At 39.9% G+C, this 14524-nt stretch overlaps 2 protein-coding genes and 1 pseudogene across 3 annotated transcripts in view; 2 read left to right on the forward strand and 1 right to left on the reverse strand.

Moving 5' to 3' along the window:
* Positions 1-916: 916 nt before the first annotated feature.
* Positions 917-1613, reverse strand: LOC311598389 (putative ATP-dependent RNA helicase DDX6; annotated as a pseudogene). The gene has a single exon. The product of its transcript is annotated as a putative ATP-dependent RNA helicase DDX6 (transcript).
* Positions 1078-14524, forward strand: part of LOC311598612 (methyl-CpG-binding domain protein 3-like 2B) — a 60981-nt gene continuing 47534 nt past the window's right edge. Inside the window, exon 1 of the mRNA XM_084783830.1 lies at positions 1078-1153. The gene's annotated coding sequence lies outside the window, so the exon portion shown is untranslated. The remainder of the gene's footprint in view (positions 1154-14524) is intronic.
* On the forward strand, positions 13133-13615 carry LOC311598390 (methyl-CpG-binding domain protein 3-like 2B; the record flags this gene model as incomplete). Its single annotated transcript, XM_084783443.1, has 1 exon — positions 13133-13615. The coding sequence occupies one exon, from the start codon at positions 13133-13135 to the stop codon at positions 13613-13615; it is 483 nt and encodes a 160-aa protein (XP_084639569.1).

A 14524-nucleotide genomic window follows, 5' to 3' on the forward strand; every position in this document is an offset into this window, starting at 1 on the left:
CTTTCTTTTCTTTTTCACTGTCGTACTCTGCCACGTGCAGGCTCTTGTCAATGTTGCTTGCCATAGCTTTAATTTCTGTTCTCAGCTGCTCCTCAGTACATTTCAGGTTGAAGGAATCATCATATTTGATCAAATTCATGGGTAAGACAAGATGACCAAAGCAAGCTGATCTTTCAATATGATGAAGATAGGTCTCTGCCAGCTTTGGAAACTCAAAGTTTATTACCACATTCACAGCTTGTTGTACCAGTACCTCGGGTAAACAGATCAGTGCAAACGAGTTGCAGCATGTGACATTTCAGAAATCGTGAAAGACATGATTTCAATGCTTCCGCCTCGTGTTAGCATGGATATAGAAGTAACAGTAACCCAGCTGAGAAATCTTCTTGGCCAGTAATTCTACTCTCTGAAGAGAGTTGTAATGTCTTTAAAAAATTGTGTATGTGTTTTGATAGGGATTGCATTGAATCTGTAAATTGCTTCTGGTAAGATGGCCATTTTCACTGCGTTAATTCTCCCGATACATGAACCAGGGAGATCCTTTCATCTTCTGATGTCATTTTCAATCTCTTTTTTTCAGAGATTTAAAGAACTAATCCTTCGATTGCTTGGTTAGAGTTACCCCCTAGATATTTTATATTGCCTGTGGCTATTGTGAAGGGTGTATTTTTTCTAATTTCTTCTTCTGCATGATTTTCATTTGTGTATCAGAAGGCTACTGACATTTTTTGAGTTAGTTTTGTATCCAGCCAATTTGCAGAAGGGGTTTATCAGCTGTAAGAGTTCTCTGGTGGAATTTTGGGGGTCACTTATGTACACTATCATATCATCAGCAAAGAAGGATAATTTGACTTCCTCCTTTCCCATTTGGATCCCCTTGATCTCCTTTTGTTGTCTTATTGCTCGGGATAGAAATTCAAGAACTATACTGAAGAGATATGGAGAGAGTGGGCAGCGCTGTATCATGAAGCTTCATTATGTCATTCTGGAAATTGGTTTCTCCTGTGGTTGCCATCGCTTTGGCCCCTCCCACGTGTTTGCTGACCTGGATACAAATTTAACTGATCTGTAGAGCAAGTTCTGTCGTGAGAGCAGTCTCCATTGCTTGGATATTGTCCTTCTTCGGGTCCAGCCGTTCAAGCAAGTGGGTGAGGTAAGACACAGCTTTTGCCTGTTCCATTTTTTTGCTCTAGCTACGATATCCCTACCAGATAAAGTGTTGGGAATATTCTCCTCCTGAAGAGGAGATGGGTTTTCCAGCCAGCCCATTTCAAAAATTGCTGTTTCAAACAATAATCTTCAAACTCATTTCCTTTCGTGGAGGTCACATCCGAAGTTTCGATTCTTAGATTCTTTGGAGGGAGTTTTAACGTGTTTTTCCCGGTCATCACCAGGTTTTATACGGGCGGCCATGCTCTGTGCTTGCTGCAGAGTGCCATTATTGATTGTGCTGGAGTTTTCCAAATGGTTCATCTGTTACTGCCCCCTCCTCCTAGGCCACCGCTGCCCTTCACAGGGCCCCGCAGCTGACCGTTCTGACTGGACAGACCCACTATAACAGGGTTCTCTGTTCGGGCCGTGCTCATGCTTTGTCAACAGCAAAGGTGTCTCTTTGAAACTCCAAGCTTTTCAAAGTCAGTAGAGAAACTTAAATAACAGTTTATGAGGCTCTCCAAAATGGAGAGATAAATAAATTCAATATGAGCCATTTAGTGCAATTCAGGCAAGCACCTGTAAGTCTCTCAAGAGGAAGCAGCAGCAGAAGCAGCAATAGTTAACTTGCTCTCATGCACCAAATCAACTTTTTTTTAAAGCCCTCTAACAAGCTTGGATTTTATCTGAATTCAAGCCAATCAGTTTCAACTGCAGAGGTGTCTTTTTTTCCCCAATGAATCTGGTTCCCATGCCCCATGGCTCAGGTCCAAATTCTCCTACCAAGATCCTATAATAATATCTTTATGCATCAATTACTGTCACATAAAAAAGTCTTGGAATTGTATTTAAAACCTTTATTGATAGTCTACTATTACAACAGAGTTTCAGAAAAACAAACAAGATATGTGCAAGACAATGCTGTAGACAGTTGCAACATGTGAGTCTCCTTCCATTAATATAAGGGAGAAAACGTTAAATGCTTAGTTTAAAACACTAAAGAACCCTTCAGGCTATATTATTCCTGCAGACTGAAAGAGAATAAAAATAATTACAGTAGGGTGTGAGATTCTTGCTTGTAATCTAAGCAGATGGATCAAATTGAGGGCCTACCAGGCCCGCATAATAAGACCTCAATCATCACCAAATTTTAAAAAAATTATACCATGAAATTGAACAATTCTGAGGAAAGTGTCCCTTTATTTCTCCCACACAACCTCATATTACAAAACTACTTGTCAGATGATAGACCGAGCATTACAGGGGGATTAGTATACGTGCTGTGCTGCAGGATCTTTGGTCTCATTGTGATCCCTGAGATTGTGAACTGTACCAACCTCTCTTTGATTCCATTCTAATCCCTGAGGTTGTGAATTATAAAATCCTGTCTTTTGTTTAAAGTGGTTGAGCCCTAAAACACATATTTAATCCAAGAGCTTTCTCTACACCGGATTTAGTAAGGTTAACCATAGGTCAAGATGCAGTGCAATACACCAGCTGACAGGAATTAAAGAATGTGATAGATTTATGGTTGAACAGCATTTGTGAAAGGGTATAGAAGTAAAAGAATACTTAGCTCTTTAGATTTTGAGGTCTTCACTTCCTTGGCCTTTGGCTTTTTGAGATTTTACCTAGCAAGCCTTTGGTTTGCAGATTCTGGGCTTTTCCTCTATGCCTGTCTGCTGAGCTAGTGAGCCTTCAGGGCCTTTTCCACAGGAAAGAGCACTGAATAGGGATCACCTGATACTCTCTCTGCCCCTCTGAGTTAGCAGGTTTCCAACCCCAGCATCTGGCTCCTGAGTCTTTATTGATCAAATGGAATGTTTGGGAATGTTCATTTCAAACAACATGCTGTAGCTTCTCTCCCTTCCCAGCCCTCTGACAATCAGACTTCCAGTTTATATGATATTTAGTACCCTCCTTAAGAAGCCCAACACCAGTCAAGCAGCGATCCCATGGGAGGGAGGGTCAAAGTATTAGATTCAAGCTGGCCAGGCCTGTCTAGCCTGAGTGAAGGCTTTGTAACCCACCTACTAGCTTCACTAAGTTTACTGCTAAGTAAATACATAGATCCTTCTCATCTCAGTGCTATAAGAGAAGGCATCTCCTTTGCTCTGTGGGTTGCTTTTGTATCTATCCTAGAGTCCTACTGTGGATCACAGCTGACCTAAAGGCTATTTTCACACAAAATCTATTTCAGAACATTTCTATCAAAACTGAAAACACTATAATTTAAAATACTACTACTCAAGCCAGGCAGGGGTGGTGCACACCTTTGATCCCACCCCTGGGAAGCAGAGGCAGGAGGATCTCTATGATTTCCAGGCCAACCTAGTCCTCACAGTTGTTCTCTGAAAGACTCCATCTAGCAGAGGATCAGAGCAGAATCTTGGCCTCACAGCCAAACTTTGGGCAGAGCACAAGAAGCTATTGCTTTCTGCCTGATTGCCCTCAACCATTGCCTGCCATTTTATCTATCTTAAGAAATTCGACTTCATCAGGATTCTCACAGAGACTGGAGTCAATTAGCTATCCAGAAATCCTCCAGGGCTATATTTGTACTGTAGAGTCATCCAACCTCATGGGCTTAACAGTTACTGGATTCTCAGCCTTCTAACCAGAAGGCTGCCATTGCTGTAATCCAGTCTAATAAGGTCCCAATTTGTTTTAAAGTAATTTTTATAAATTCTTTCCCTTAAAGAACCCCGAGTAATTTATTATTTCAAATCTCACAATGAAACCCACTATTCTATAATTAACAAACAGTAATTTAAAAACAACTACGGAGATCTGTCTGTCTCTGCCTCCAGAGTGCTTGGATTAAAGGCTTGTGCCCACAGGCCAGTCTCATTTCTTATCTTTGTACAGGTCTGAAAGCATTGACTGAATCAGATAAATCCCAGTTTGTAGCATTGATTGAGCCAGCCACCTCTAGCCACCATGATGCCCTTATTCCTCACATCTCTTTCCCTTAAAAATTTTACCTGTTTTTCAAGGTCAAAAACAGAATCTGTTATAACTTTATCATATAATCATCAGAAAAGTTCCTTTAATCTTTTACTGCTAGACAAGCCTGTCTGGTTCTGAGAAAAAAGGAATTCTTCATGATAGATAGTGTGTATTGAAAAGGATTAGCAAGTCTCTGAAAGCCTTTTCTCGGGTACTTTATGATCTAAGCACAGAAGTAACACCAAATCCTAATTATTGACACTGCAATTTATAAAAGTAGGGTCATGAGTATAGGGTCTGGGAGAACAGGAATTATACTCTTACACAACTACCTAGGGTGCTCTCCCTCAATCTAGCTGGTTTTGAAGAGGAATTATTTAATAAAAAAATTAAATCAATGGAACAAAAGTACAAAATTATTTACCTTTTCCAACTAACATGTCCAATATTATTAGCTATTCTCTCTTTGCATTTTGCGTTTCGTTGGGGGATCCCTGGAAAGTATTTTATAAGCAAGCAAAGTGCTTTCTTGACCATTTACCACATCATGCTGTTCCCTTCACCTGGAGACACGCACACTCATAGCAGGGCACCACCATGGCTTCACTGGGTTTCTTTGTGATGCTGGTGATCTGTTGACATGGGGGTTGCCTGGTCTACATGTGCTGCTTTTACATTTATGTCCTTGATGAAGTTTTCCCAGGAAGGGAAGGGAAGTTTAAAACTAGATCATGTGGGCTTTGGTAGCCACCATTACAAGTCTGAATTTTGTTTTTGAGTTTTAAGGGAGGCTCTGGAGTGATCTGACTGTTGCTTTAGGAAGAACGTTGGCTTAAGCCAAATATGGATGATATACATAATATCTAGAAGGATGCTGGTGAAGGAGGCAAGAAGATATGGTTTGGATTGAGGAATTATTACAGCTTTCTGAAGACTTGCATCAAACTCACAGAGATCAGTCTGCCTCTGCCTCCTGAGTCCAGGGATGTAAGGAGTGAGTCAACACTCTTTAGATAATGCCTTTTGTCAAGAGATGCCTTGACAATGCTGTGAAGAGCAGCCAATATCTGAGCTAAAACTCAGCTCAGTGTTTGAAATCAATATCAACATCTCATTATATAAAAAACTCTTAAAGGTTGCATTGGAAAACTGCTTATATTCCCGGGGTGGTGCCACATCCCATCAATCCCAGCACATGGAAGGCAAAGGCTGCTGGATCTCTTTGAATTGAGGCTGGCCTGGTCTACAGGGCTTATTTTAGAATGGCCAAAACTATTAAACAAAGAAACCCTTTCTCCAAAATAAAAAAAAAGAGAGAGAGAGAAACAAAATGACAGCAAGAAAATGCTTTATAAAGAACAATCATAGTTCTGATCTATGTATCCAGTATGAAGACAGGACTAATCTTCCCAGCATAGCCATTATCTCTCCAATTGTTTTTGTATCAGCATCTTAAGTGTATCCATAAGTCTTGGTACTTCATCATCTCCAAAAACATTCTATAAATGAAGAAAAAATGTTCCTATTGATTTATTTTTTTATATATTTTAAGACAGCTTCTTGCTATGGAGCTCAGACTGGATTAGAACTCTCAGAGATTGCATGACCAGTCCAAACTCTTCAGTTTCTCTACAGGATAAAATTAGAGAATTTTTATGTGTTTCCCAGGGCTGGGTGTGGTGGTGCACTCCTTCAGTCTCAGCTCTTGGAGAGAGAGAGAGAGAGAGAGAGAGAGAGAGAGAGAGAGAGAGAGAGAGAGAGAGAGAGACATATCTCTGAGTTGACCAGTCAGATCTACAGTATTGAGACCTTTCCTCAGAAAACAAACAAACAAACAAAACTAAAGAAAAGTAAATGTTTATTAGTGAAATATCTAAATCCTTACTATGTGCTTCCTAGACATAATGTAATTGAATATGTTAGTTAATACAATGTATAGATATTAAAATGGAATATGTTATTTAATAAATTGAAATCTCAGGTCAGACCCAGTAATGCAGATCCATAAAATATGCTGTTTTTTAGCCTCCTGGAAAATGTTCTGTTAATGAAATTGAGAATTATATGCATATTTGGTTTTTGGGGTCCAAGTTTCTGTGTAAAAATGGCTATCCTGGAACTCAGTATGTAGACCAGGCTGGCCTCAACATAGAGATGTTCTTGTCTCTTCCTCCACAGTGGACAGATAGAATAAAGTATTTTATTCTATTTTTCTATATATAAACTTTAAAAAGTACATATAAATCATAGTTCTTATCATAATAGATAAGAAATTAATATTTACAAGCCCTAATACCAACATGCTATATTTTAGGAAAAATGAATACTCTTTACTTATTTATTGGCTTCAGTTTCTTAGGGAGGGTTCTCTGTAGAGCATTGGTTGTTGTGGAGTCACTTTGGTATCCTGGCTGGCCTTGAAGACAGAGATCTGCCTACTTCTGCCTCTCTGGTGCTGAGATTAAAGGCCTGGGCCACCAGGACAGGCTATGAATCTTAATTCTAATATAATTTAATTTTAAAACTTTTCCAATGATTTCATCAAATAACATTAACTTCAACTTTTGTTTTCATTTCTTCTTTCTTATTTTTTGAGAAAGGGTCTCACTCTTTATCTCTGATATGGAACACAGATCTACATGCCTGTGCACCACCACACCAAGCTGTTCAGTGTTTCTCTCTGTTCTGCTTCTCTGTGCAGAGCCAGGCTTGGTGGCACACGCCTGTAATCCTAGCACTCAGGAGGCTTTGCATCATACTTGATTGTAGTGGTTTGAGCTTTGTTTGTTTGTTTGATTTTATTTTAGTGCTTAAAATTAAACCCTGAGTGTCAGAAACAAAGGTATCCAATCAAGCTACATGATAGATTACTTGGTATTAAACTGAGTACTTGGGCCATGGAGGAAGAAGTATAGGATATATAAGGGCTTTTCTGACTGTAGAGGAATTGTAGCCAACTTGAGGGGAGCGTAGTGCTAAAAAAAAAAACACCAAGAAATAAGCTCTTCCATCACTAAAACCAAAACCAGCAAACAAACAAAGCCCAAGCTCCTACATTTAAGTATGATGCAAAGCATGGAAAATGACAAAGTACTTATCTAAACAAATCCATAATTTTTAATCCAAAGAGTCTAGGTTAATAATACTAAACCCTGTACTTTTCTACAAATGAAAGCTAATGATGCTGGAGACAAGGGTCTGCAATATTTTTGATAAATTCAGGAAGACCTGTGTTCTTTAATCATCATTATCATCTTCATCATCATTTACTTAGAAGCATTCTAGGGAATATAAGAAAGCTTAGGTCATGTAAGGACCAGGAATGTGTCTATGTCAGGATTGCAGACTGAAACTCCAGATAGACCAATACAGCATGAACAAAATCATTGGCAGGCATACCCTAAAGCTACCACACAAGGAAGTGCAGTCAGCATTTTCATTGGGCTGTGTGTTGTACACTTGGCAATTCTAAGACTAGTGTCAGATAGCATCACCTCAGCACTGACAGGTGAGCTTGGGTGTTTGTTCTTGATGCCTTTTGCATAGTTTTTGGAGACTCTAGTCACCCACACTGGCTGTAGAAGGACTAGAGTTTTCTGAGTTTTGTTTTCCATTGAAGCCATGTTTCCTTTACTGATTGCAGGTAAATTACACATTCAGAAAACAAAAGTAAAAAGCAGCTAAGATTTATATCTCATCTATCTTGGATTTAACAGTACTAATGGCTGTGGGACGTTTGTATATATGTTTGTGTGTGAGTGTGTGTGTGTGTGTGTACCTGTGTGTGTTTGTGTGTGAGTGTGTTGCAACAGCCTCTCTCAGCACTCTTTTTCTTGGAACTCACTGTTTAGACCAGGGATGTCTCAGTCTCACAGAGATCTACCTGTCACAGCCTCCTGAGTGCTGGGATTACAGGCGTGTGCCACCAAGCCTGGCTCTGCACAGAGAAGCAGAATAGAGAGAAACACTGAGCAGCTGGGCATGGTGGTGTACAGGCATGTAGATCTGTGTTCCATGTCAGAGATAAAGAAGGAGACTTTTTCACAAAATATAAGAAAGAAAAAAATGAAAACAAAAGTTGAAGTTAATGTTATTTGATGAAGTCATTGGAAAAGTTTTAAAATTAAATTATATTAGAATTAAGATTCCTAGCCTGTCCTAGTGTCCCAGGCCTTTAATCTCAGCACCGGAGAGGCAGAAGTAGGCTGGTCTCTGGATCAAGCCCAACCAGCATATCAAAGTGACTGCAGGACAACCAAGGCTCTACAGTGGGCCCTATGTTCTAAACTAAATGCAATAAACAAATGAGGAGTATTCATTTTTTCCTAAAATGGAACATATTTGTATTAGGGCATGTAAATAAATAATTTCTTATCTATTTGATAAGAACTATGATATATATGTAATTTTTCAAGTTTATATATAGGAATTTAAAATAAAATATTTAATTCAACTTGTACACTAAGGACGAAGTGGCAAGGATATCTCTATGAGTTTGATGCAAGCCTGGTCTCATTTATTTTTGTAAGAGGGTTTTTTCCACACATTTATTATTACTAACATTTTTATGAAAACTGAATCTTTATCATATCGTAACATGGTTTTTAAATTTCTCATCTTTTTTTCAGTATTATTTTATATTTCAACCTGGTGTTATTTATAGTGAGATCTAGCAAAGATAGAGCTACAAGAGAAAATTGCTCTGAAAAAAAAATTTATACTAAATTCAAAATCTACAATTTGACTTAAAAGAAATAAATACATAATTAGTTTTTAATTAGTGCTAGTAAATTGTGGAAGAGGGGGTTTAAATTTGTAATCACAAAGTAGTCAGGGTCTCTAAAGAAAAAAATATTGATAAGGTGACTGTAAAACAAACAGGGCACTTATTAGACTGGATTACAGGATTTGCGTAGTCCAGCAATAGCTGTCTCACAACCAGAAGACCCATAATCCAGTTGTTAATCCCATAAGGTTGGATGACTCTACAATACAAATACAGATCTGGAGGATTTCTGGATAGCTAATTGTCTCCAGTCTCGGTGAGAATCCTGGTGAAGTTGGATTTTGTATTGATCCCAGCAGTAACATACACAAAATGGAGGTCATGAGGAAGGGCAAGCAGGAAAAAGCAAGAGCTTCTTCCATTTCATGTGGAAGGTCAACAAAAGAGTGGCCTAGGTTGACAGTGAATCTTCCTACTTGAAATTCTCCCATAAAGGAAATGTCTTTTTCTCCTAGGTGTGGTGGTACATGTGGTAAATCTAAGCACATGAGAAGCATCTGTGGATTGGAGGCCAATTTGGACAACATAGTAAGTTTTAGGATAGTTAGAGATATGTAAGAGAGACCCTGTTTCAGAGAGAGGTAGTGACAGATGAGGAAAGAGAGAGAGAGAGAGAGAAAGAGAGAGAGAGACAGAGACGGAGAGACAGAGACAGAGAGACTGGGAGAGAGGGAGAGAGGGAGAGAGGGAGAGAGGGAGAGAGGGAGAGAGAGAGTAGAGAGACTCCTTATTGTGTGTCCAAAAACTTAGCATTTTAATTTAACTAAATCTCGCCATCAAAGTACTTTCTTCAAAGTTATTACCACCTCATCAATGGAAGGATCTGTGATAAACCCTGCCTCAGCCATCTAACTACAGCCAAATACCCAGAAGGCAAAAGCAACCCTTAGGGTGTGCCTAGGCTTTTACAAAGGAGATTATACAAGGTAATTCAATTATGCTAATGCCAACACACTCCACCTCAGGGTGGAGTCTTCAGATATCTATATAAGAGCTTGCTAAGCATAAAACTCAGTCAGTTCAGAGGCCCTAGGAGGTCTTTACACAGTGGAGCCCCTCTTCAAGGTACAGCTGTTGTCCAGAGAGATCAGAAGGGACAGCCTCTCTGAAGCAACAAGCAGACCTTCCTGCAAGCTTTGATAAGACCAGGGATCTGGATCTGAGTGGAAACCATCAGTCCATAGATTTATACTTTCTCCTAGTCCAGGAATTCTCATATAGAATTACTTTTGATAGTTAATATAGAGAATGCTCTTATTTTCAGTTCACTATGGAGCTACACAATTTTAGTCTATCAAAACATTAAAATGTAAGATTAATATGGTTTCTTCATTACACTATGCCCCATATGAATCTAAATTTGAAAAGTATGGATGTGTACTTCATAATCTGATTTTTAGCATGGTGTCTGTAAAAATTATTTATTATAGAAATCACATAATTCTAAATATATGAGACCTACCACAGTGAAAGAAGTTATACTCTTGTGTCTCAAATAGGTTTTTAACCTTTTAGAGAATATATTACCCGTGTATTATATGACTCATTTGTTTACTGACCTCACACTTTTATTGATCTCCTTGTGTTGAGGGTTCATGAACACCTTTCATACCATGCTTCGTTTTCCAGCCATAGCACCAAAAAGGTGAATAAAAAGATATTGGAAACCACTCAGTATTGTTGGGTGCTAGCTGGGGATGTCTCAGGAGATAAGAGAATCCTGAGAGTGAAGCAAGTCTGTGCTTACTAATCCTGTTTTATTGGATACTTGGTACTACTGACCCTCAGGGAGATTAACCAATGACTATTAGTTTATTTGGTTTTCATGTGGGTTGTGGTAGTGTGCTTGTATGTTTGTCTCATTAGATTTTATTAAAGTGAAGTTAACTATGCCCTTGTTATCCTTGGTGCACTGTAGTTAGCCTCTGTGTGTTGGCATTTTCCTTTTATTCTCTTGTATAGGGATGGATTTGTGGATAGGTACTGTTTTGATATGGTTTTTCATGGAATACCTGGAAATCAGCTGATTTCTTGCTCTGCCTCTTGACCTAGGGCTAACTTTATTAAATCTAGTGTGTTGAAACCTCTTGGATTAAAGCTATGTGCTAGGGCTCATGGCACCCCAATCCAAAGGCTGGCTTTTGCAATTCACTGTCTCAAGGATCACAATGGAATCAAATATCCTGCAAAGGCATCAGGAATACAACAACCTGGTAATGCTGTCTACCATCTTACTTGTAGTCCTGGAATATTAGGTTGCTTGGGAGAAAAAAGGGGGCACTTTAGTAACTTTAGTCTAGATTGGCATCTGTGATTTCTTGATATGTCCAAGGCCTCTGTGCAGGCCTTCTGGCTTTCTGTTCTCTTCAGAAATATTTGTTGTGATTCTGATAGGTTTGCCACTACATGGTACTTGGCCATTTACCTTTGTGGAGTTTAATAATGTTTTCTTTGTTCTGTATGTTTTGTGATTTGACCGTTTTGTGGCAAGAGGATATTATACTCTCAAGATATCTTAATGACAGTCTTGGTAGCACACACCTTTATTACCAGCACTGAGGAGGGACAGGCAGGCAAATCACTCTGAGTTTGAAGCCTGCCTCATTTAATGTGAGAGTGGTTTTTATTTCTTCTTCTTCTTCTTCTTCTTCTTCTTCTTCTTCTTCTTCTTCTTCTTCTCCTTCTCCTTCTCCTTCTCCTTCTCCTTCTCCTTCTCCTCCCCTTCCTTCTCTTTCTCCCTGTCTGTCTCCGTCTCCTTCTCCTTCTCCCTCTCCCTCTCCCTCTCCTTCTCCTCCTCCTCCTCCTCCTCCTCCTCCTCCTTCTTCTCCTCCTCCTCCTCCTCCTTCTCCTCTTTTTTGGTTTTTAGAAACAAGGTTTCTCTTGTGTTCTGACTGTCCTATAGTAGCTTGGTAAACCAAGCTGGCCTAAAACTCACAGAAAACTGCCTGGCTCTTATTCCCAATTGCTGGAATTAAAACAGTGCTCCACCAAGCCTGTCTTACTTAACCCAGGTATAATCTGTAAAACAGAGCCCAAGCTGTCCTGGACTCACTTTGCAGAGCAGGCTGGCCTTGAATTCCCAAAGATTTGGCTGCCACTGCCTCAGGAGCTGCTGAGATTAAAGGCCTGTGCAACCATGCCCAGTTTCCTTGACAGTCTGAATAGGCTTTGCTTTATTTGTGAGAGGGATTACCTGGTAATTAAGTTACCTCTCTCTTTTTCTATATAGAAGGAGAATTAGATTAGAAAGACACTGTCATTTGCAGCTAACCAAGCCCTATCTGTGTCTCTGTAGTGGAGCCATTAAGAACAAACTCAACAACCATGGAGGGGGCTTCAGGAAACTCAGATCCAAGCAAGCCTTTAATCGTGAGTATATAATTCACATTAATTGTGGAAGGGTCATCCTTGTTTTCTCTTACTACTCAAAGCTCCCTATGTTCATGCACATTTGTACTATAAAATGAAATTATCTCAAAAAAATATAACTTGGTGTCCTGTGGAAGCTGCTGCTTGCTAATAGTATTTGGAGGAAATGTAGGACATAATTCATCAGTCCATAATGACAACTTTATTCTATGATATGTATTTCATCAAGTCTTTGTCCTTCTCTGGACAGCTAGTGCTCTTGCCCAAACTGGAATGGAGGGCTTCTGCACTAGTGATGCCTGTGTGCCACTGAGGGTAGATATGGAACATCAGTGACCATGAGAAAGAAAAGCCTGAAGGAAGCCTGAAAGGAAGACAGAGGAAGTCTGTTTGCAACTGGCTTCATAGAGACAGACATGCCCAGCTTTTAATCCTCCCTAGTCACAAGACCTAGGTGGATTAGAAGCCTCATAAATAGAACCTTCATAACACCAGCCTTGGTACATTGGTAAAGATTCAAAATATGTTGCCTCTTCCTCCATATTTTTGTGTCCTAATATTTGAGTTTTAGAAACTTTCACAGAGAAGTTTAATCTATACCTTGATTTGAGGGCTATTTCTCTTGAGAAAATGGAGGAGAGACCAAACAAAAACTGCGACACTTGTGTATAACTAGTAGTATATGAGATCCTGTGCTGTTTACATTTCTCTTTGTTTTCAAAGGGAAGACTCAGAAGAAGCATGATACCCGAGAAACTACAAGAGAAAAGAGAGGCTTTGGAAGCCAAGAAAAAGTTCAGGGACAAAACAAAACACAGAACCCGACTTGGGGAAACTACTTGTGGTCCTATGAGGTTGACTGATCAAATTTTCCAAATGCCTGTGTCTATCATAACTTCTTACCCTGAGAATATCACCGTGAGAAGGAAAGACGAAGAGAACCTGGAGAAACCCCGGCAGATGTCTGCTTTGGAGAGGTTGAATGACCTTCAGTCTGGAGACAGGAAGGGGAACTTTTTACATCCACTGGATACTAATACCCCTGTAAACCAAAGTACACTGGGAATGCAGGATGAAACCAGCGGTGTTAAGGATCTGCATAATTCCTCAGAGTTCAGCACTGCCCAGCGCCCATGTTTGGAAGAGGAGCAAGAGGCTCCTCAGCAGTCACTATCTTTCCACACTCCAGGGGTAACACTGCCAGTGTCTCTTCAGCTGTCACCATCTTATGAAAGAAGAGGAGTGACTACTGAAGACATCCAGAAACAGGCCCTGAAGGTGAAGAGAGCCAGAAAGAGACTGGCTGAGGCCTTGGAGGTAGACAGGCTTGCCAGGCTGGCAGAGAACATGAAGGACTAAACAGAAATGGGTTTTCAGAAATCCACATTTTAAAATTTTCAAAGCACATATTGTGACCTTTGTAAGTTCTACTTGAAGTGTTTTTAACTGACTTGTGTGTAATTTTATATTGATTTATTAAAAACTATTTGCTCTAAAAACCAATCAAGTCTCCTTGCCTGATTTCTTTCTTTTGCCATATGCCCTCCCTTCTCTCCCCTATTTTCTTTCCCTAGTACTCAGAGAGGGAGAGCCCTTCTCCCTTATCAATTAACCCCAGCCTATCAAGTCTCATCAAGACTTCCTGTATCCTCTTTCTCTGTGTCCTGGTAAGGGAACTGGCAACTGGTAAGGGGCTCAGGCAACTTAGTCCAAGGCAAGGAAAGCCCTGACCCCTTAACAAGGTCCTTTATGGTGATTGAGATGCCTATTGACTACATCTGAGCATGGGTCTAGGTCCTCTCCATGCATGGTACTTGGTTGGTGTATCAGTCTTTGGGGACTTCACTGGTACAGATTTTTTGGCTCTCTTGGAACCCTGTGGAACTCCTTTCCTCTCTGGGGCCTGCTATTCCTGGATTAATCTGTGGGACTTCCTGTACTCTGTCCAAATTTTGGCTGTGTGCACAAGATTCTGCTCTGATTCCCTTTTGTGCAGAGTATTGCACAAGACAGCTATGGAAGACTCCTCTCCTTATCCGTCTATTTTACTGCACTCACTGTTTATTCTTCTTTCCCATCTGAATGACAGTGAATGATCTTGCAAGGTTCCTCCTCATTACTTAGCTTCTCAGGTGTGTGTGTGTGTGTGTGTGTGTGTGTGTGTGTGTGTGTGTGTGTGTGTGTGTGTGTTGCAATACGGTGATCCTTCATCGTATCCTAATATCTGCTTATAACTGAGTGTTTACCATGCTTGTTCTTCTGTGTCTG

Source organism: Acomys minous (genome assembly GCF_964271855.1).
Source record: "Acomys minous genome assembly, chromosome: 5".
In the NCBI taxonomy this organism is placed as follows: Eukaryota; Metazoa; Chordata; class Mammalia; order Rodentia; family Muridae; genus Acomys; species Acomys minous.